General features: G+C 36.5%; 1 protein-coding gene across 1 annotated transcript in view; it reads right to left on the minus strand.

The window, feature by feature from the left end:
• CROT (carnitine O-octanoyltransferase) overlaps positions 1-25,289 on the minus strand; it is a 48,477-nt gene that overhangs the window by 14,292 nt on the left and 8,896 nt on the right. Inside the window, 7 exon segments of the mRNA XM_025380869.1 lie at positions 8,902-9,032; positions 9,263-9,370; positions 9,450-9,533; positions 14,020-14,121; positions 15,223-15,348; positions 15,451-15,544; positions 21,618-21,726. Of these exon segments, the coding sequence (XP_025236654.1) occupies positions 8,902-9,032; positions 9,263-9,370; positions 9,450-9,533; positions 14,020-14,121; positions 15,223-15,348; positions 15,451-15,544; positions 21,618-21,726 (754 nt within the window).

Below are 25,289 nucleotides of genomic sequence, written 5' to 3' on the forward strand. Positions count from 1 at the left end.
TTAATTTTAATAAAAAAAAAAAAAAAAAAAAAAAAAAAAAAAAAAGCCTGCATAGCCAAGACAATCCTAAGCCAAAAGAAAAAAGCTGGAGGCATCATGCTACCTGACTTCAAACTATACTACAAGGCTACAGTAACCAAAACAGTATGGTACTGGTACCAAACCAGAGATATAGACCAATGGAACAGAACAGAGCCCTCAGAAATAATACCACACATCTACAACCATCTGATCTTTGACCAACCTCACAAAAACAAGAAATGGGGAAAGGATTCCCTATTTAATAAATGGTGCTTGGAAAACTGGCTAGCCATAGGTAGAAAGCTGAAACTGGATCCCTTCCTTAGACCTTATACAAAAATTAATTCAAGACGGATTAGAGACTTAAATGTTAGACCTAAAACCATAAAAACCCTAGAAGATAACCTAGGCAATACCATTCAGGACATAGGCATGGGCAAGGACTTCATGTCTAAAACACCAAAAGCAATGACAACAAAAGCCAACATTGGCAAATGGGATCTAATGAAACTAAAGAGCTTCTGCACAGCAAAAGAAACTACCATGAGACTGAACAGGCAACCTATAGACTGGGAGAAAATTTTTGCAATCTACTCAACTGACAAAGGGCTAATATCCAGAACCTACAAAGAACTCAAACAAATTTACAGGAAAAAAACAAACAACCCCATCAAAAAGTGGGCAAAGGATATGAACAGACTACCATCTGAGTGAACAGGCAACCTATAGACTGGGAGAAAATTTATGCAATCTACTCAACTGACAAAGGGCTAATATCCAGAACCTACAAAGAACTCAAACAAATTTACAAGAAAAAAATAAACAACCCCATCAAAAAGTGGGCAAAGGATATGAACAGACACTTCTCAAAAGAAGACATTTATGCAGCCAACAGACACATGAAAAAATGTTCATCATCACTTGCCATCAAAGAAATGCAAATCAAAACCACAATGAGAAACCATCTCACACCAGTTAGAATGGTGATCATTAAAAAGTCAGGAAACAACAGGTGCTGGAGAGGATGTGGAGAAATAGAAACACTTTTACACTGTTGGTGGGACTGTAAACTACTTCAACCATTGTGGAAGACAGTGTAGTGATTCCTCAAGGATCTAGAACTAGAAATACCATTTGACCCTGTGATCCCATTACTGGGTATATACCCAAAGGATTATAAATCATGCTGCTAGAAAGACACATGCACACGTCTGTTTATTGCAGCACTATTCACAATAGCAAAGACTTGGAACCAACCCAAATGTCCATCAATGACAGACTGGATTAAGAAAATGTGGTACACATACACCATGGAATACTATGCAGCCATAAAAAAGGATGAGTTCATGTCCTTTGTAGGGATATGGATGCAGCTGGAAACCATCATTTTCAGCAAACTATCGCAAGAACAGAAAACCAAACACTGCATGTTCTCACTCATAGGAGGGAACTGAACAATGAGAACACTTGGACACAGGAAGGGGAACATCACACACCGGGGCCTGTCGTGGGGTGGGGGGAGGGGAGAGGAAATAGCATTAGGAGATACACGTAATGTAAATGACGAGTTAATGGGTGCAGCACACCAATATGGCACACGTATACATATGTAACAAACCTGCATGTTGTGCACATGTACCCTAGAACTTAAAGTATAATAAAAAAAAAGACAACCCACACAATGGGTGAAAATATTTGCAAGTCATATATGTGATGAGGGTTTCATATCTAGAAAATATAAAGAACTTCTACAATTCTCAAACAAAAAGAGAAACAACCCAATTAACAAACATGTGAAAGACTTGAATAGACATTTTGTCAAAGAAGATAAATAAATGACCAATGAAAAAGCATGAAAAGATACTCAACATCTTAAGTCGTTACAGAATTATAAATCAAAACCACAAGGAGTTATGCCACTTCACAAATGACTAGGAGAGTTATAATTTTTTTTAAATGGGAAAATAAGTGTTGGCAAGGACGTTGAAATGTACAATGTTACAGCTACCATGGAAAATATTTTGCAGTTCCTCAGTTCCTCAAAAAGTTAAAGAATTATCATACAAACCAGCAATTCCATTCCTCAAAAGACTTGAAAATGGGGACTGAAACAGATACTTGCATATAAATGATCATAGCAGCATTATTCACAATAGCCCAAAGGTGGAAACAACATAAGTATCTATCAACAAATGAATGGATAAACAAAATGTGGTGTACATCCAATAATGGAATGTTACTTGGCCATAAATAGGAATGATATTTTGATTCTACAACATGGATGAACCTTGAGAATATTATCCTAGGTGAAATAAACCAGACACAAAAGGATAAACTGTAAGATTCCACTTATTTGAAATATCTAGATCAGGCAAATTCATAGAGACAAAGAGATTAGAGGTAACCAGGAACTGAGGAATGGGAAAGTTATTGCTTACGGGGCACAGAGTTTCTGTTTGTGGTGATAAAAAAATTTTGAAAATAGTGGTGAAAACTGTAAGACATTATGAATGTAATTAATGCCACTGTATTATATACTTAAAAATGTTTAAAATGGCAAATTTTGTTATATATATTTTATCACATTAAAAATTAATTGTTTAACAAATATATTAAAGGGGATTGTGTTTATAACACATGTAGAAGTACAATGTATGACAGCAGCACAAAGAATGGGAGAAGGAAATGGAGGCATTCTATTTTAAGGTTCTTACATCATACTTAAAATGGAAAATATTATTTGACTGTGTAGAGTATGATTTTTAAAAAAGTATTTTGTAAACCCTAGTGCAACTACAGTTGATCTGTGAACAACGAAGGTTTAAACTGTGTGGGTCCACTTAAATGGGAATTTTCTTCCACTGCTGCTACCCCTGAGAAAGCATCTTCCTACTCCTCCTCTGCCTAACTCAAGGTGAAGATGAGGCTACAGACCTTTATGATGAGCCACTTAATGAACAGTAAATATATTTTCTCCTCCTTATGATTTTCTTTTTCTTTTTTCTTTTTTTTGAGACAAAGTCTTCCTCTGTCGCCCAGGCTGAAGTGCAGTGGCATGATCTCGGCTCACTACAACATCTACCTCCTGGGTTCAAGCAATTCTCCTGTCTCAGCCTTCCGAGTAGCTGGAATTACAGGTATGCACCACAATACCCAAATTTTTGTATTTGCCATAGAGATGGGAATACATACATTTTACCATGTTGGCCAGACTAGTCTCGAACTCCTGACCTCAAGTGATATGCCTGCCTCAGCCTCCCAAAGTGCTGGGATTACACAGGTGTCAGCCACCACGCCCAGCCTCCTCATGATTTCCTTAACAAAATTTTCCTTTCTCTAGTTTACTTTTTTGTAAGAATACAATATATAATACATACAAAATGTGTGTTAATTGTTTATGTTATTGGTAAGACTTCTGATCAATAGTAGGCTATTAGTAATTTTGGGGGAGTCAAAATTCACACTTGGACTTTCTAATGCACTGGGAGCTTGGGGACCCCTAACCTCCAAGATGTTGAAGGGTCAATTGTACAAAAAAAAAAGAAGTATAGTTGATGTTGGAAATAAAATGAAGCAATTTTTTTAAAGCTCTAAAAATTCAAAAGAGAAAGAAAAAAGAACAGATGGGATAACTAGAAAATAAAGAGCAAGATGGTAGACTTAAACACAAATATAGATAATTATACTGAATTTAATGATCTAAATAACGTATTTAAAGACAGATATTCTCAGACTTGATAAAAAAGCAAAACTGAGAGGAGTCATGTTACCACAATGGCAGAGTAGAAGCAATCTGGCTTCCCTCTTCCCTACAGAAAACCAAAACAACTATCCAGTACCAATTACCCTCACAAGCATCCCAGAAACCAAAACCGAGGCTGTGATGATCCCGGGGCACCAGAGAGAAGCAAAAAACTTCAAGCAGAAGGTTAGAGAAACAGACTACTCCATCCACAACACCCCGCCCTCAAGCTGCTGGGCCGCATGTGGAAAAACTCCCATGGACTCACAATACTACACTGAAAGAAGTCAGATAAAGGCAGACAGACACCTTTATCTCCATGTTGGGTTCTTTCACACAAAAATCATTCCTGCTTCAACCTAAGGGAAGCATCTTTGCCTATAGGGTAAAAAAAAATCCTAAAGGCAGCCAAAGACAATGGGTAGAGACGGGGTTAGCAATCCCCAATGAACAAAACTCAGTGATACTCTTCATCTCAGCCAAAAAAGACACCAAATCAGAGAGGTTGTTCAGCAGTATCATGGTTTGGAAGCATGCTCCATGAGTCCATGAGGTTATGAAGCCCTAGCCAGCCTTCCCACGCTGCCAGGGTATCCTTTTGTTGTAGACACTCCCAGTCCACAACAGTAAGCATTCTGAACTTTTACAAGAGCTGCAAAAGTTAATTTTTTGACAAGATAAACAATATTGACAACCCTGTAGGTAGAATAAGGAAAAAAGAAAAGACTCAAATAAATTAATTCAGAGATGAAATGAGATATGGTAACCAATACCACAGAAATATAAAGGATCATTAGACACTATTATGAGTAACTGTATACCAACAAATTGGAAAACCTAGAAGGAATGGATAAATTCCTGGACACATACAACCTAAGATTGAAATATAAAGACACAGAAAACCTAAACAGACCAATAACAAGTAATGTGATTGAAGCAATAAAAAGTCTCCCATCAAGAAAAAGCTTAGGACCTGATGGCTTCACTGCTGAATTCTAATAAACATTTTAAAAAAGAATTAATACCAATTATACTCAAACTATTCCAAAAACGTGAAGAGGACAGAATATTTTCAATCTCATTCTATGAAGACAACATTATCCTAATACCAAAACCAGAAAAGGACACAACTAAAGAAGTAAACTACAGAGCAGTATCCCTCCCAGATGAACACAGATGCAGAAATCCTCAACAAAATACTAGCAAACTGAACTTAATAGCACATTAAAAAGATCATTCACCATGATTAGGTGGGATTCAGATGGTTCAACATATGCAAATTAATAAGCATGATACATCACATCAACAGAATAAAGGACAAAAACCATATCATCATTTCAATAGATGCTGAAAAAGCATTTGATAAAATTAAACATACCTTCATGATAAAAAAAAATTTTCAACAAACTCAGTAAAGAAGAAATATACATCAAAACAATAAAAGCCACATATGACAAATCCAGAGCTAACGTCATACGGAACATGGAAAAATTGCAAGACTTTCCTCTAAGATCTAGAACATGACAAAGATGCCTACTTTCACCACTTTTATGCAACATAGTGTTGGAAGTCCTACCCAAAGCAATTAGAAAAGAGAATGAAATAAAGAGCACTCAAATTACAAAGGAAAAAGTCAAATTGTCCTGTCTGCAGATGACATGATCTAATACTTAAGACACCAACAAACAGCCATTAGACTGATAAACAAATTCAGTAAAGTTGCAAGATATAAAATCAACATATTAAAATCAGTAGCATTACGGCCGGGTGCGGTGGCTCAAGCCTGTAATCCCAGCACTTTGGGAGGCCGAGATGGGCGGATCATGAGGTCAGGAGATCGAGACCATCCTGGCGAACACCGTGAAACCCCATCTCTACTAAAAAATACAAAAAACTAGCCGGGCGAGGTGGCGGGCGCCTGTAGTCCCAGCTACTCGGGAGGCTGAGGCAGGAGAATGGCGTAAACCCGGGAGGCGGAGCTTGCAGTGAGCTGAGATCCGGCCACTGCACTCCAGCCCGGGCTACAGAGCGAGACTCCGTCTCAAAAAAAAAAAAAATAAAAAAAAAATAAAATAAAATAAAATAAAATCAGTAGCATTTTTATATGCCAAAAGCAAACAATCTGAAAAGCAAATTAAGAAAGCAATCCCATTTACAACAGCTACAAAGAATATAAAATACCTAGGAATCAACTGAACCAAAAAAGTAAAAAAAAAAAATCTATACAAGGAAAACTATAAGACATGATGAAAGAGAGAGGACACCAAAAAATGGAAAGACAGCCCATGTTCATTAATTAGAAGAATTAATATTGTTAAAATGTCCATCCTACCCAAAGCAACCTACAGATTCAATGCAATTCCTATAAAAATACCAATGATATTCTTCACATAAATAGCGGGAAAAAATCCAAAAATTCATATGGAACCACAAAGACCCAGAATAGTCAATGTAATCTCAGGGAGAAAAAAAAAAAAAAAAAAAAAAAGCTTTAGGCATCGTATTACCTAACTTCAAAATATACCACAAAACTATAGTAAACAAAACAGCATGTTACTGGCATAAAAACAGACATACAGATCAATGGAACAGAATAGAGAACCCAGAAATAAATCCAAGTATTTACAGGCATCTCCTTTTCAGCAAAGGCACATTAGGGAAAGGACAGGCTCTTCAATAAATGGCTCTGTGAAAACTGGATATCCATATGCAGAAGAAAGAAACTAGACCACTATCTCTCACCAGGTACAAAATTCAAATCAAAATGGATTAAAACTTAAATATAAGACCTGAAACTATAAAACTACTAAAAGAAAACATTGGGGAAGCTCTCTAAGACACTGAACTGGCTAAATATTTGTTGAGTAATACCCCACAAGCATGGAAGCTAAAGCACAAATGGACAAATGGGATCATATGAAGTTAAAAAGCTTCTGCACTGCAGAGGAAACAATCAGCAAAGTGAAAAGGCAACCCACAGAATGGGAGAAAATATCTGCAAACTATCCATCTCATAAGAAATTAATAATCAGAATATATAAGGAACTTTTATCTGACTTAAAATGGACAAATAATCTTTTGTTGTTGTTGTTGTTAGACAGTGTCTTGTTCTGTCACCCAGGCTGGAGTTGCTGTGGTACGATCTCAGCTCACTGCAACCTCCACCTCCCAGGTTCAACGGATTCTCACACCTCAGCCTCCTGAGTAGCTGGAGTTACAGACATGTGCGCCCACATCAGGCTAATTTTTGTATTTTTAGTAGAAACAGGGTTTCGCTATGTTGGCCAGGCTGGTCTCAAACTCCTGACCTCAGGTGATCTGCCCACCTCAGCCTCCCAAATAGCTGGGATTACAGGTGTGAGTCACTGCACCTGGTGACAAATGATCTTAATAGACATTTCTCAAAAGAAGACATACAAACAGCCAACAAGTATATGAAAAATGCTCAACATCACTAATCATCAGGGAAATGCAAATTAAAACTACAATGAGACATCACCTCACCCCAGTTAAAAATGACTTTTATCAAAAAGATAGGCAATAACAGATGCTAGCAAGGATGTGGAAAAAAGGGAACCCTCATACACTGTTGGTGGAAAGTAAATTAGTACAGCCACTATGGCGAACAGTCTGAAAGTGCCTCACAAAACTAAAAAAATAGAACTACTCTACAATCTGATGATCCCACTGCTAGGTATATATCCAAGAGAAAGGAAATTAATATATCAAAGAGATATCTGCACTCCAATGTTTATTGCAGCACTATTTACAATAGTCAAGATATAGAATCAACCTAAGTGTCCATCAACAGATGTATGGATAAAGAAAATGTGGGCCGGGAGTGGTGGCTCACACCTCTAATTCCAGCACTTTGGGAGGCCGAGGCACGCAGATCACCTGAGGTCAGGAGTTCGAGACCAGCCTGGCCAACATGGCGAAACTCCATCTCTACTAAAACTATAAAAATTAGCCAGGCATGGTAATGGGCACCTGTAATCCCAGCTACTCAGGCAGGGAGAATTGCTTGAACCCAGGAGGCGGAGGTTGCAGTGAACCAAGATCACACTACTGCACTCCAGCCTGGGCAACAGAGCAAGACTCTGACTCAAAAAAAAAAAGAAAGAAAGAAATGTGATATATATATACACACACACACATATATATACACACACATATATATACACATATATATATACACATACATAAAATGGAATATTACTCAGCCAAAATGTAAAAAAAAGAAAGAAATCTCTTTATTTGCAGCAACATGGGTAAGGCCGGATGGCTTTTTGTTAAGTGAAATAAGCCAGAAATACAAAGACAAATATTGCAGGTTCTCACCTATATATGGGAGTTTAAAAAATTGATCTCATGGAGATAGACAGTAAAATGGTGGTTAATAGAGATTGGGATGAATGTGGGGAGAGGAGAATGAAGAAAAGCTAGCTAATGGGTATAATGGTACAGTTAGATGGAATAACTTCTAGTGTTCGATAGCACAGTAGGTTGACTATAGTTAACAATAATTTGCTGTATATTTCAAAATACCTAGAAAAGAAGACTTGGAACATTCCCTACACAAAGACATAATAAATGGTTGAGGCAGTGGATATCCCAATTACCGTGATTTGACCATTACACATTTTATGCATGTATCAAAAAAAATCACATGTACCTGGTAAGTATGTTCAATTATAACTTATTTATCAATGAAAAAGCAAGACTGAGGAACTTCCACTTCCTCTTAGGATGTATTAAGTCACAACATTAATGTCACATCTAAAAATGAGTAAAGGCTGGATAATTTATAAAATCACAACTTTTCATGAACCCATCAGAAAACTGACGTTGCAAGAAAACCAAGCGATCTGAATGCCAAAGAATGACCAATCCTCTTTCAGATGAGAATAAACACTTCAAAAGTCATCAAGTGGATACTGTGATAAACTAACAAGGAAAAACTATGAAACCACCACAGATCAGAAATCTAATAATCTATTGATAGAAGTACAAATAGGACACAGTACCAGCTGGGAAAAAAGTGAGCAAAAACACTGAGAAGTTAGGATGAAACAGCTACAAAAAAGATATACCCTTGGACTTCAAGAGTGTGAAAATAGAAACCGAATGGTCCTTACCGTCCATGAAGTCTGTAATAGGCCAGCTGAAGTGCAAGCTGAATAAATGTATCCGGGTGAAGCATCTTGTTCTTGGTTAGCTTTTTGCCGAAAGATGTAAAGGCATAAGCCGCAATCTGTAGATCAGATGCCTAACAAGAAGAATTAAATGAGAACAGTGAAAAATCATCTAAGGAGAATACACCAAAGAGAACCAAATTATCACCTGCATTAAAGTAATCACCAGACATAAAGAATTAAAGGTGTTAAAGGCATAATTTTAAAATTTTTGTGCAGACATGCTTGGATGACAGCCAAATTTTTACATATGGTTGTTAAAAGAAAAAATCATGATTATTTAAGAGAAAAGTGAAAAATATACCTCCCTGAGATACTGAGCTTTAGCTTGGCTGATGTCACTTAATACTTTCTCATCCACAGTGAAAATAAGCTCTTCTGGAAGTGGTATATCTCGTACCTTCTCTGAACCCTGAAAATAGGAACAACTTAAAATATTTTATCTATAAAATTATTAGGAGAAAAAAGATGAAATACTTATTCAAACATACCTTCCATCTTCCTTCATTCTGAAAAATTTTCTCATCCACATAATAACTGATGTTCACCATAACCATTGCATCAAAAGGGGCATGCTAAAATGAGAACACACAAGATTTCTGAATACTTTATGTCAACTTAAAACTTGACCCAGTATTTTATTTTCACTTTGTGTCTATTCTTAACAGATAATAAAGCATAGAGTCTTCAAATGCCTCACCTCCTGATGATAAGATATAGGATTCCCTATTGTTCAGTAACTGCTGTATTTTATTTTTTGGAAAAAAAAATTGTTTAAATTTGGAAGCACCTAGTAGGGCTCCTGGTGGGGCTTGGGGTCATGAGGGTGTATAGTGTATAAAGTAACATATAAACAATCTAGATAAACTAATTGCTATTTTTACTAGAAGTCAAAGCAAATGTATATATGCAATACGAAGATGTTCTGGAATTGTAAGAACGGGGTGGAAAAGCAGATGGGGATGGCAGCCTACCTGAAAGCATTTGGGATGGTCATGAACTTCTTTAGGTAAGGACTTAGGTCACTTAGTGAATATTAGAAAGCATAACCATTTTGTGTTTTTTATACATATGGGGTCCCGATGTGATAATTCTCAGTTTAAGAAATGTGGGAAAGATAGGCTAGGTGTTACAGGGGTGTTTCAGGTTTGCCAGGTATATTCAGAGAAATAAATTGCAGTTAGTGAATTTTCCCATCATTTATATTGAAGAACAAAGTTTTTGCCCGCATTTTCCCCATGTTCCTTAGATGAGAGTTACATCAGATGGTTCCTTGTGACTGTCACCACTTTACATTAGACACAGATATCATTCATGATCTGAACATAACACTGAGAGCCTGGGAGGGAAAGAAGGGAAGTCTCAAGATATGGGCCCAGTTTCAGAGGAGTAATTAGGTGTCTTAAATGTCACCCTAACACTATAGCTCTGTAGCCTGTATCATGGCCCAGTGGAGCCTATAAACACAATTTATTGTTACCAGGCAACAACTAAATCAGGAAAGCCTTGTGAGGGAGGTCAGTATAAGATGCCTGAGCAGTTTATCTGCCAGCAACAGCACACATGACAAGACTCACAGGTCACTGACAAACCCATTTGCTAACAGTATCTCACAACTGTGTGCTACTTTACAATTTTACAAAGAATTTTCAGATATTATCACATATACTGTTTCATTTAAGACATTTTACAACTATTTTACTGGAGCCAGTAGGAAATAGCAAGAATGAAGGATGTCTCTTTGAGTTATAATTCTAAGTACCCATCTCCTAATGGAAACCTAATAATCTCAAAAAAGTTAGAAAATATATAAAATTCCAACGCTATCGTGATGCTTTATTTGTTCACATGATTTTTGCCTTTCATTTCTTGCACTTACACAGAGGCAATATGTGTTGACAAAGTGTTTAAGAATGTAGGCTTTGGTTCTGAATTCAAACTACTTCCTAGTTGTGCAATAGTAAGAAAGTTACTTTGCTTTCTAATTAAACTGCCTCATTTCTCAGTAGAGATAATGCATACATACCTACAGATGCTGTGAAAAATGATTTTTTATGCCCCTTATACTGTACTTACTAAGGATCTGGCTCACAGCAATAATTAGTAACTACTGTTATTATTAACTAAAGTTTTTACATACTTCCTGTGCACCCTCTGCAAAGCCTTACAATAAAGCCTACAATATAGAGAAGACAACATAGTTGACTTCAGGATTATAAAATATGAGGGAAATGGAATTAATATAATCACAAAAGAACATATTCAAACAATTATAATTATGGAACAGCAACATGGCTTGAGGGTAAAATAGCTTTATTTTACAGTACATATACTTACTTCGTTTTTTTCTTTTTTATTTTGAGATAGGGTCTTATTCTGTTGCCTGGGTGGGAGTGCAGTGGTACAACCATGGCTCACTGCAACCTGGACCTCCTAGGCTCAAGTGATCCTCCCACCTCAGCCTCCCAAGTAGTTGGGAGTATAGGTATGCATTACCATGCCCAGCTCATTTTTCATTTTTTGTAGAGATGGGGGTCTCACTATGTTGCCCAGGCTGGTGTTGAACTGCTGGAATCAAATCCTCCCACCTTGGTCTCCCAAAGTGCTGGGATTATAGGCATAAGCTCCCATGTCTGGCCTACAGCATATGTATTTCACTAATAATGATTTACAAAGGTTAAACTGCACTGTCTATAATCATCTTAGGTTAGAAGGGAAACTTCCATGGAATTTAACGCAAATTATCAGGTGGAGATAATCAGATCAATTTTATAAATATATGCATGTTAATGCACACACATAAAACATGTCCACACACTATAGAAAAGCACCTCAGTTGTGCTGAGAGATGCTCATTATGAGCCCAGTATTCTTTATTCAGAGACAGACAATATTATCAAAATTATTTTCATCCTGAATTTGTGTGAACAGCAGGATACCAGTGCTATTAGTAAAAATCAGTTTAGCAAAAGGTGTTTTTTGGTGGGCTTGGGTATGAGGGACGGAAAACAAGATGAGTTACTCTTGATGAGATTGATTTACTCTTATGTAACAATATAACATCCAATTTGAACAATTTAACATATAATGAAACACAACTCTCAAATGAGAATACTAGGTAAAAGCTAGAAAAGTATAACTGCGAGTTACATATATAACAATAGGTCAATCAAACTATTTAAATCAGGGAAGAAAGTGGTCAGAGGGGGAAAAGTGTCATGAGTATTAAGGTCAGTTTCAGAATCAGTAGATAGGAAAATACTGTGAAGAGGAAAGAGGCAGTGTCAAAATATGTATGAAGAGGGTAACCAACTGCAGCAGACAGGTCAAAGAGAAATCAAGGGAAGAAGCCAGGGGCTAGTTAACCACCTTACAAAGGGTAGTTTGCAAGGAACGGTAAGGTCATAAACCAGACTGAGGAATGTCAAGGAGAATCAAATGAGGAGCTGAGAAGACAAAAACTGAGGCAATTAACAACAACTATTCTGTCAACAGTAGACTCAAAGGAAGAGTAAAGAGAACATCTTCAAAATGACTCCTGGCAACTTTTCACTGTAGCTCTGATGAGATACTCCAACAGACACTCACTTTCAGTACCTATTAACCAATCCGCCTTGTTCTGAAATAACAGCTACTTTATTGTTCTTTAGGCAACCAAACACCACTTTGTAATGGTTTGAATGACACTGATTCTACCCACTAGATTCCAAGGTTGGGCATGTGACCCAGGCCAAGCTCATCCAAGCACCTGATTCCCCAGGATGGGGACATGAATCACACAGGCCAATCACAACTGATGAGGATTATTCCAGGAACTTTGCCGGAACCATTGGAAAAAAAGAAGCTGACTATTTCCTTTGGGAGTCAATAAGTTATGAAGAAAGCTATGAAGACATGAGACTGTTGGTACAACAATCACATTGGGCAGTCTACCTAAATATGAAGCCAAACAAAGGAAAGCAGCACTAAAAAATGGGAAGAGATTTCCAATGAAAGCATTTGAACACTGAAGTCAGCTTTACCCAAATTTAGCTACATCCCTTGCCAACAAATATCTTCTTAAGTTAATGCCAGTTTGATTTAGGTTTCTATCACCTAAACCTGAATATAGATTAATACAACTACTGAACCCTATCTTTTTTCTTTTTTTTGAGACAGAGTCTCAGTCTGTTGCCCAGGCTGAGCAGGTGATTGACCCAGTCACTGCTCACTGCACCCTCAACCTCCCAGGTTCAAGTGATCCTCCTACCTCAGCCTCCCAAGTAGCTGGGACCACAGGCGCACACCACCATGTGAGGCTAATTTCTGTATTTTTTGTAGAGATGGGGTTTCATGACATTGCCCAGGCCAGTCTCCATCTCCTGGGCTCAAGTGATTCACCTGCCTTGGCCTCCCAAAGTGCTGGGATTACAGGTATAAGCCATCAGGCCCAGCCCTAAACCCCTTTATAAAAAATTTTCTTGGTTCATAGACCTCCTGAATGCCTATCAGACAGTTAGTAGGCAGAGCTAGTAAAGACATCCATGGGAGGGGAACAGAGGAGAAACAAGAAAAGTTGTTTTTTTTTTTTTTATGAAAATGGTCAAAAATGGTAGTAACTGCCATTTTAATATCCACAGCCTAAATAGTGTTCCAAAGATCATGTGTCATTTTAGGAAAATAGTTACCTAGTTACTAGGTGAATCTTAAACTCTATAAATATATCCAAATGCATTGCTCTGTGCATAGAACACATACATAATGCCATATAATACCTTTTGAAATAGGTATTCTCAGCAAGCAGATAATACTGGGTTTTAAGAGCTTACACTACATAAATACTATATGCAAATTCCATTTTGCAGATATAGTACTAACAAACTGTTGGCCTTACTACAGAAGAAAATAACTTGTCCTATACTCTACTTTCACTGAGAATTCATAACTAAACTTTTCACCAAAGTGCCATAAAACTAAATTAGTATTCACTTACACTGTTCCCCAGCACAAGTATTTATGGTTTATTGCCATTAATTTAACCTAAAAGATCAAAAGAGAAAAAAATTTCAGTAGTTTACTTACATCACAATTACAGCCAAATACTCCATTAGAAAAGGAAATCAAGTTATAGGATTTGTCACCCCAGCGTACTGTTGGATCTCCAATAAGGATGGCTGCAATAATCTAAAATAAATTTAATTTTTCCAAATTAAAAGGGTTTAATATTGGTTTGTAAGAATTCATATCTTAAACATATATATCACATCACCATTCCTCTTCAGGTCAACCAAATTTAATAAAATGATAATATAGTTATACTCGAGAGAGTAATTCTGGCCCTGACTTTAGGGGTTTCTCAAAATCTCAAATCAAGAAAATCCTACCAGAAAAGAAAATGCTGGTACAATATTCATGAATGTTTACAGAACATAGATTTGAGAGAAGAAGGCTTTGTAACTTGAATAGGATAAAAGACCTTGATAAAAGTTTAGTCATTAAAGTCTAGTTAGGAGGAAATATTTTAAGAATTCATTTCCTACTAAACCTGTTTTTCAAACTGTATACTTTGGCCTATTAATGAATCGTGAAATCAATTCAGTGCATCACAATCAATATTCCTTATAAAAAAGAATAAAATAGACTGGAAATATCAGTGTACCTCACAGATAATAAAAGTAGTTAGTGTTCTGTGAAACTCCTATTTTATATATGTGTTTGCATGCATACACACATGTACATATAGTGGGCTGCAATCTAAATGTATTTGTAACTAAAAATTGTGGTCAAAAAAGTCTCAACAACACTGCATTAAAATACGTTCTTCCTTAAAAAGAAGTCTGGTGATTCTCCAAAAACAACAACAACAACAAAAAAAACCTCTTTCCTTGCTACAAGGTTCTTCAATCCTTGATATTCTTTTCCTATTATTTAATACCAATTAATGCATTATAAAATAATTTAAGTATTTTCAAAAGACTATGAGATTTCTAATACAATTACTATCTTTTATTATTTCCTGGGAAACTGAAATGTCACCCTGGGAGTGGCAGGGGAGCATAAAATAAGGCCATATTTACCCTTAACGTCACTGACATCGATGTGTTCAGTAATTAACCAAATGATAAAACAAATGATTTACAAGGGTGACATAATTCTTAGGAGAGATACTCCCAGCTATGGTGTCAAGATACACTAGTGCAGGTTATGATTAGGTTCTCGTTTCACCTTTGGCAAGAAAAGTTCATTAACCTAGAGGTCCGTGTAAAACAGAAGATAGTTAAGTACCTCAGAATAATCCTCTGGTGTTACATGTGGACTGTCATCCTCCATGGAATATACCAGTAAACTACTCTGAATTTTTTCTAACAAGGCCAAGTTCTCTGCATCAAGACCAATCAGATACTCTCGTGCCTAAAGGGCAAGGAGATGATGATCAAATATTACAACTGAAATACAATACATCAGAAGAGTTTGTTAGAGAAAAGCTTCGTTAAGAAAAATGTAAATCAGAACCTTAGCCCATCGAGTTCGCTCCTCACTAGTTAATGCTGCAATCCCAGGTCCATCAGGTTCACTATGGCACTTCTTGTGGATATATGTCAGTTGTCTTATGGAAGATGAAAAGAAGATTCAAAAACAGTACAGGCAGAAAGTAACTACTTTGGCCTTTAAAAGGTCATAACATTGATCAATATTTAAATGTTTGGATATATTACCCAAAGAAACCACTTATGATGCCAATAGATTTCCCACAGCACATATTTTTAAGTGATTGTGTTCTATTAATACCCAAAGCATATTTGACAATAATTTAATTTCAGTAAATAAATTTAGTTATTGGCTAAATTTAGTTCGGTTGATATATACTTTTGAAATGTGCATGCACTTCTAGGTTACAAGTAAATATCCTTTTTACTGTAAATATCCTGACAATAGAGAACTTGAAAAATATCCCGGTAATCAATTTCACAAAAACCATGTACATCTTATCCAACTAAAAACTATGTGCATATATATTTAACCAGAGGACTTACTGTATACTCAATTAATACCTGTGTTTTACCAAAAAAAAAAATAGAAATACCATGTAATCAGTTTTAAGTATTTTCATATGTGCCAATTTGTTACTTCTAATCATTATATTTTTAAAGAATCTACTAGCTAAGGATAAACTACTTCCCCTCCATAGTATTTTATGCTCCCAGATTGATGAGTTTCATGTATCTTTAAACATACAGCAGATAAATACCTGGGTTCTCCCATAAAGAAATTTTCATCAGTCAAAAATCCACAGAGCTTTAATTTAGCTCTACTTCTTCATGGCACATGTTAAGAAATTACTTCAATTTAAAAGCTTTCAAGGTTTTCTCAGGAAGTGAGCTAATATAGCTTAATAAATGGTCAAAAAACACCACTAGTAGCCATCAGCTCTGACTTCATCATTCAAAACTGGAATTCATCATTTATCTACCGATTTGCATACTCTCCTCTGTTTGTTCATTATAGCTGTAACACTGATAAAGAAATAATTTTCTTGCTGAAAAATCCCCCCCTTTTTATTTGCAAGTTAATGGTGTCCTGAGGAACAGAATAAGGGTTTCTTCACCAATCTGCATCTATAGCGAGAGTAACTTGCCTTGCCTCTCTTCCTGCTTACTTGTCTTTAGTAGCTACTGATTTTGCTCCAATTATGAATAAACTTTTGCAGTTTGTGGTTACTAGCATAAACTCTGAATTTCTAAATAAAATCAACCTGTTTCTCTCTATATGGTACTTGTTGCTACCTTTCCCTTATCAACTACCTCAAAGCACCAGTTTTGACTATGAAACTTTTTCTTCCTCCCTGAAATGATCATTTTCATGTTCGTTTTACAAGGTGGTCATTATTATGGATAAATTACAAAGGAAAGTGTGTTAAACCTGAAATGACATTTTAAGTGTGATAATAAAAGGTCACATAACTGCCCAAATCGTCACCATTAAGAGATGCAGATTTGGTAACAAGATAATCCCTCTTTTCCTTTAACTTGGCTAACTATGCAACTGTTTTTCAGCTACACATCTAATTTTTTATATTTCAAAGCACAAAGATTTGTATTAAAAATATCTGCATTACAGAATCATATATTCTTAAAAATATTCTATACGCCACACAATCTGGCTTTTTCTTCATCGCTTTCCGTTCACTCTTTAATTTACTGTCCTCAATTTTTGTTCTCCAGTGATCATCTTGAAACTGCTCTTCTGAAAGTCACCAATAATGTCCATTAAGGAAACCCAGTAGCTTTATCTAAGTCTAGTTTTCCTCATTATAGAATTTTGACACTCAGGAATGAATGTTAAAATTATCTTCTTACTTGAGTTTTTCACACGGTTCCATTGTGGTCTCCATATCTCACTGCAGTCTTTTTCATTGACCATTTGTTCTCCTTACACTGCTGAATGTGTCTTTTCCCAAATTTCTGTCACTGGCCTTTCCAAGCTCCTCTTGTAAGTTTCTCCCTCGGTAATCTCATCTACTTCTTTAATAGTTTCAACTATCACTTTTATGTAACAGGCAACCAACTCTTTAACTTCAACACCATTTTCCCTCTCAATCTCTGTTACCAAAGTTCCAAAGTTCCAAAAGCTTGTTGGATATCTCTACTTCAATTCCTGCCAACATTTCCAACTAAATGTACATTTAAACATTATCTCCCCGCTTTCCCACAATTTTTTTTAAAAGATGTTAAAAGATAACATATGTGTAAATCTTCATGTCCTCAGATTAGGCAATGGTTTCTCAGATACAATACCAGAAGCACATGTAACAACAACAAAAAAGATAAAATTGGATTTTGTCAAAATGAAAAATATTGTGCATCAAAAGAGGCCATCAAAAAAGTGAAAAGCCAAGCCTAGGAGATATAATTTGCTAAATTATATATCTGTAAAAAGACTTATATCTAAAGAACTATTACAATTCAATAATAAAAAGACAACCTCATTTAAAAATTGGCCAAGTAACTGATTAGATATCTCTCCAAGGAAGATATATACAAATGGCCAAAAGGTATGTGAAAAAATCTTCAACATCATTATCAAATATAAACTACAACGAGATCCCACTTTACCCTTACTAGCGTGGCTACAATAAAAAAGGCAGACAATAAGTGTTGGTGAAGATGTGGAGAAACTGGAACCCTAATATACTGCGCCATTTTGGAAAACTCTCTGGTAGTTTCTCAATAGTTAAACATAGAATTACCATATGACCTGGCAATTCTACTCCTAAAATATACCCAAGAGAAATGAAAACATACATTTACATGAAAACCTGTACACAATATTCAAGGAAGCATTATGAATAATTTACTATTTGTCTATTATTCATAATAGACAAAAAGTAGAAACAACTCAAATGTCCATCAACTGATGAATAGTTAATAAAATGTGGCATATCTGTAAAATAGAATGTTATTCAGCAATAAAAAGGAATAAAGCATTCATACATGCCGAAACATGGATGAACCTTGAAAAAATTATGCTAAGTGAAAGAAGCCACACACAAAAGCCTACATGTTGTAAGACGCCATTCCTATATTAATGAAATGTATAAAATAGGCACATTTATAGAGGCAGAAAGTAGACTGGTGGTTGTCAGAACTTTTGGGGTTTTTTTAAGGCAAAAACAGAAATCCAGATGTTTATGTAAAATTTCATGATTTTTAAACAGTGATTCAAATTCTGCTGTCCAAGCAAAATAGGTCACAGGCTGAATGTAGCCCATGAAGCACATGTGTTCAATTTCTGGAAGAGTGGCTTTGAATAATCCAATTATAAGCCTGATCTAATAATTATGTGTCAAATTTAAAACACACTAACTAAAACATGTAATGGGAAGACACACAAATATTATCCAAGATATAAAAGCAAATGATTAAAAAGATAAATCTGCCTAAATCAAAATTAAGATTGGACAATTTCCAAAATTTGCTTCAAGTTAACTGGAAGAAAATATTTGCAACACACATAATCTATAAAGGATTAATGTGGAGACCATATAAATAATTGCTATAAATCAATCAGAATAAAGTAAAATAGCCAATAGAAAAATAGGCCAAAGTAACTCATGGAAAACACAAATAAGTGGCCTATAAAACATACAAAAATGCTCAACTTCACTTGTAATGAGGGATATGTAAATTCAAACAACAATGAAAACCATTTTTCACCTGTCAGTTCACTAGATACAGCTTTTTTTTTTTTTTTTTTTTTTTTTTGAGACAGGGTCTTGGTCTGTCACCCAAGGCTGGAGTGCAGTGGCATGATCACAGCTCACTGTGGCCTCAACCTCCTGGGCTCAAGTAATCTTCCCACCCCAGCCTTCCAAGTAGCTGGGAGCACTCCCAAGTAGCACTATCATGTCCAGCTAATTTTTTAACTTTTTGTAGAGACAGGGTCACCCTGTGTTGCCCAGGCTGGTATTCAACTCCTGACCTTATGTCATCCTCCAGCCTCAGTCTCCCAAAATGTTGCAATTACAGGCATGAGCCACTGTGTCCCCCCGCCACCAGATGTTTTAAGTTTAACAGTACCATGTCAACAATGATTAGAAGTGGGTGTCGTCATATAAAATACTGGCAGAAAAAACAATGCCACTGTGGATGACAATTTGACTTAGTCAAAAATTTTAAATGTATACATCAGATGATGTGAAAATTTCACTTCTAATATCAAACCGTAGATATTTTATCCAAATACACAAAGAGGCATGTTTGAACATGTTAATTATTTGTTATAGCAACAAATGGAAAAACTTTAATGTCACATCATAGAGAAATGGTCACATCAACTATAATATATCCATTTGATGGAATTATATGTAATAGTTTAAAAGAATAAGGTAGATGTATTTGTACCAATAGAAAAGATTACATTTATTGTTGATTAAAAGAAGCTAGTGAGAAAAATAACACTATTTTTTAAATGTGCAACTACCCTTGTGCCTCATGTCAAACACAAAAATCAGTTAACTCCAGGAAGTCTATAAATACAAATGTAAAAGGCAAAACAAAATTCTAGAACATAAGAAATTATCTTCTTGGCAATGAGTTAGGGAAAAATTTTTTAAAACAGAACACAAAATGTATCACCTGTATGGTAAAGATTAAAAGATTAATAAACTGGACTACATTCAATTAAGAACTTCTGTTCACCAGGAAGATGTGTTTAATAGAACAAAAGATCAGTTATAAACATCTTCTATTCTGTGTATTGCAACACACACGACCAAGTAAGAACTCTTACCCAGAATGTATAAAGAACTCCTATAACACTCACACACTAGTAGACATAACTACTTTGGAAAACTGGCATTATCTATTGAAGCTGAACATACACATACCCTATGACTTGGCAAATTCTCTCCTGGGTGTTTTCCAGACAGAAATACATGCATGTGTACACCAAAAGACTTACACAAGGATTTTCACAGCAGCCTTTTAAAAATAATAATGCAAACTGTAAACAACCTAAATGACTGCCCCTGGGAAGGAGTGAAAGTATGAAAGAGGGATGAGGGGAATCTTCATGTTCTAATTTTTAGAATATTAGAAATGTTCTAATTTTTGACCTGGGTGCAGGTTACATGAGTATTTAGCTGTACATTTCTGTGTGCAGTTTTGTACATGTTTGTAATATTTATTTAAAATAATTTAAGTTATAAATACATATATATACCCAACAACTAGAAAACAATTAGAGCAACTGATCATCTGTTAATAATATTAAAATACTGTTTATTTGGCTGGGTGTGGTGGCTCACGCCTGTAATCTCAGCACTTTGGGAGGCCGAGGTGGGTGGATCACTAGGTCAGGAGATCGAGACCATCCTGGCTAACACGGTGAAACCCTACCTCTACCAAAAATACAAAAAATTAGCCGGGCATGGTGGCAGGCACCTGTAGTCCCAGCTACTCGGGAGGCTGAGGCAAGAGAATGGGGTGAACCTGGGAGGTGGAGCTTGCAGTGAGCTGAGATCGCGCCACTGTACTCCAGCCTGGGCGATGAGCAAGACTCTGTCTCAAAAATAATAATAATCATCATCATCATCATCATCATCATCATCATCCATGGGAAAGTAAGGGAAAGGGCAAAAGAGGTATAGTTGAAACAGCACTGACTATGAGTTTATAACTGTTGATGCTAGGAGTTGGTAACTGTTGAAGTTAGGAGATGTGTACACAGGAGTTGTCAGTATATAATTCCCTATACATTTTGAAATTTTCCATAATATACTTTAAAACATACACATAGAAAATGTATACCATATGTATGTACATATATAATATATTTTATATATGTATTTTTTAAGCTAGGTATGCATGTAAATTCATTGCAACAGGCACAGAAAGATGGAACACACTAAACAAGTAACAGTGATTAATTCTGAGGCAGGGAATGGAATTGCTAATATATGTAATGTTTTCCTTTTCTCCAAGTGAACATATTTATATATGTCTAGTAAAATTTAAAAATAGTTTACATTAAAAGTACAAATAGACTTTTTTTTAAAAAAGCAAGTATAAAATTCTTATTTTTCAGCTTACTGTCACCTTGAAAGGCAATTCTAAACATGTATATTTTAATTCAAGCAACACCATAAGACCTAATGAGACTCAAGAAAGTAGTCTGAAAACCTGAGAAGTTCTGGCGGGGTGACCAAACATCCTTCATGTATTACATCAAAGACAAAAGCTCGGCCTCGACACAGCACTACAATGTGGTTTGGGGAACGCCCTTCACTCTCTGGAAACAGAAACAGAAAACACAAGACTCAAATCTAATGCTAAACAGGAGTAAAGTTGCATATATCCAATAGAAGAAAAGTAGGTATTCTTCCAATATTTTAATCATATAGTCATCAAATATGTCACATAACAAAAACAATGTATTAATGGAATTGCAGTTACTATGATATAAATACATACTCCTGACACTTGTTCCATGTGAGACATCTAGAAATCCATAAGTTTCAAATACCCTGAAAACCATATAAATCCCAAACTACTACAGACCTTTCTAGATTTATTTAGAAACAGAAATGGGAAGGGGAGAAGGAGACCAGTGGAATCTTGGAGGAGAGCCATTTGAATTAACAGGTTTCTCTTTTGGATTATTTTAATGTTAATTACTCATCAGGTAATTTAATTACAGCAATATCTAGCTATGATAACTCAATAAAATAATTTTTAGTAGAGAAGGATACAGTATGCCTGAGTGGCAAAGGAAAATAATTTTGTCCAGTCTGGTAACATCTGGTAAGCCACTGACAATGGATTATCTCTGATTTCTTTGGCACGCCTTAACTCCCCAAGTACTATTTGTTTGCTGTAAACCTCAGATTATTGTTATACAGCCCCATCTTTAGGTACTTGTCCTTTTGCCAAGGATCTTCTTATATGATCCCTGCCCCACCTTCTAAGAAAAGAAAACGGAAAAAGAGGAAGAAAGAGAAGACATACACTGCCGCTTGAAGGAAATATACTGGTGGGTATTATTTATGGGTCAGTATTAAGTGCTTTACATACATTATCTCATGAAATATTTTCATCAACTATGAGGAAGAACAGTCTCCTGATAACATTACTCTTTTTTCTCTTATACCTATTTCCTCAAGACCTAGAGGGTGAGGTATGTATTTTCCTTGTTCCTCATGGCTACCTCCAAACCATTTCTTCTTTCTTCCCCTTCAAAAACCTCCAGATCCTTTTATCTCTACTACCACTACTCTTTTATTGCTGTCCTCTCCTGACCACACCCCTTTCAAAGTTTAGGGCTGGGAAAGAAAAAAGAAAATAAACCTGATGCCAAATTAATCAATAAATGGTTGGAAAGGGTGAGGGTGGCAGAAGGGTGCTACCTCAGGATAAACCTGGGGGATATTTGAGCAGAAAACTGAATGAAGTGAGAAAAGTATGCCACGGAAATACCCACAGAAGAGTGTTTCAGGGCAGAGGAAACAGCAAGCACAAAGGCATCAGAATAAACATGAGTTGATCTGCTTAAAGGAAAACAAGGTCAGTGCAGCTGTGGCACAGAGAAAAGGGTAGAGTGGTAGATAAGGTTGAGACCTGATTACACTGGCCTCAGAAAGTGGTTTCCAGTATGATGGGAAGGAAATCAATGGACGGTTTTAAGCAGGGGAGTGATAATGTGATCTAACTAAAAAGATCACTCTAGCTGCTATATGGAGAACAGATTATAAGGGTGAAGAGAAGGTATGGCAAATTAGGAAGTGACTAAAGTGGTCCAGGTGAGACCAATCTACGAGAGACGGGATGGTGGCTTCGACTGGGGCCTGATACTTGAAGGAGACAAGGGGTGAATTGTTTTCCTTTTAAGATGGAAGATATTACAGATTGGAACAATCGAGTAAAGAAAGAAAACTGATAAGCAGCAGGGAGAGAGGATAATGCAAAAGCAAGGTCCCTGACTAGGCAAGAGGAACCGGGACTCAGCACAGATATAGAAGAGTTGTCCTTAGGAGTCAGAGGAGTTAATCTATTTTTCAAAAAGAAAAGAAAAGTATATGAATTTGCAGTAACATATTACACGGGGGTAGGGAATGGGCAATATTTGAATTAGTATATTTACACTGGTTGCAAAAACAAGTTACTACTGACTTAGTAGCTTAAAACAACACAAATGTATTATCTTACAGGTCTAAGGACCAGAAATCTGAAATGCGGCTTACTGGGCTAAAATGAAGGTGCCGTCAGGGCTGTGTTCCTTCTAGAGGCTCTAGAAGAAAATTGGTTTCCTTCCTTTCTCCAGCTTTTAGAGGCTATCCACATTCCTTGGGCTCATGAATCCCTTCTTCCATCTTCAAGGCCATGAAGGGAAGATCATAACCTTCTCATATTGCCATCTCTTTGGTTCTCTCCTTTGCCTCCCTCTTCCATGTATAAGGACCCCTGTGATTATACACTTTGGGCACATGTGAATAATCCAGGATAATGTCCCCATTTCAAGGCCAACTAACTAGCAACCTGAATTCCTCTTTACCATGTAACCTAACATATTAACAATTTCAGGAATTTGAAAGTAGACATCTATGGGGGACCATTATTCTGCCCAGCACTGGAAGGCTGGTAAATGTCATGATGGGAAGAAAGCTCATATTTCTTGAGAAGAAGAAGAGTTTGTAAGCTAAAAAGGAGGGAGAAAGGCATAAAACAGTCTTCTCTGGAAGAGAAAGAATAAGCTAACCAAGGAAGATAGTACAGTAGTGCTGGAGGCCAACTTGAGATTTAACTGAGATCATTAAGTGAGGTGTTGCGGTTTTCTCTGGCCAAGTAAATTGCTAGAGTAGGTATCTTTGATATGTCGAGAAAAGACAAATTACATTTTAAACTATGTTTAGGTTTTACCACATTAGTACTGAGGAGGGGTGACAAAGATTTGAATGTGCATGCCTGGGAGTAATGATGGTGAAGAACGAGAAAGAAGCGAAGACTTGGGGAAGTAGGAATGGAGCCATGAAGAGCAGTAGCATCATTAAACTGTAAATCACAATGTGGCCAAAGGAACAGCTGAGTTGGAGTACTGAAAGATGTAGTTTCCTAGAGCTATAAACTGAAGGAAATGAGAGCCTATGGATCGTCTGCAACTGAAAGCTAAAATCATCAAGAATGTGACTGAGATAGTAATGGAAAGAAAGACAGGCACTGGAGCTAAAGCAATCAATAGATGAAGGGGAATGGGCAGGAGGTAAGTCACTGCAACAAGGTAGTGGTGATATAACCTGAAGGCATTTTTTTCCCCAAAAAGGCTAAAATTGTTAAGGAAGAAGGGAAAACAGAAAGGGCAAAGGGAAACAAAAAGGATACCAACACCTCCCACAGGCCCTGTAGTGCTACGTAAAAGAAAAAGAAAAATCCCCCTTGCAAGGGTACAGGGGAAGTAGTAAGCTTAATGAATAATCAAGCTTTAGTAACATCTTTCAGAGAAAAGGTTGAGGATACAATGGATTTTGCTGATCACGAGCTCCAGAAAGTACAGCAGAATGGTTTAGGGAAGTCGTGAGGGTATATCGGAGCAATGAGAAATTTGGATCAAATTAGACCATGCACAAATCCATGAATCCAGTTGACAAGGGATAACATGAACAGTCTGGGCTTTTTGTGTAAATGTGGTAGAGAGAGATGAAAGGTATGACTGAATTAGTCTCAATGGTCTCTTGGGCGTAGGTAAAAACAAATACATAAACAACAACAGGCTGGGTGCTGCGGCTCACACGTGTAATCCCAACACTTTAGGGGCTGAAGCGGGCAGATTGCTTGAGTTCACGAGTTCGAGACCAGCCTGGG

The sequence above is a fragment of the Theropithecus gelada genome, chromosome 3 (assembly GCF_003255815.1).
Source record: "Theropithecus gelada isolate Dixy chromosome 3, Tgel_1.0, whole genome shotgun sequence".
Classification (NCBI taxonomy): domain Eukaryota; kingdom Metazoa; phylum Chordata; class Mammalia; order Primates; family Cercopithecidae; genus Theropithecus; species Theropithecus gelada.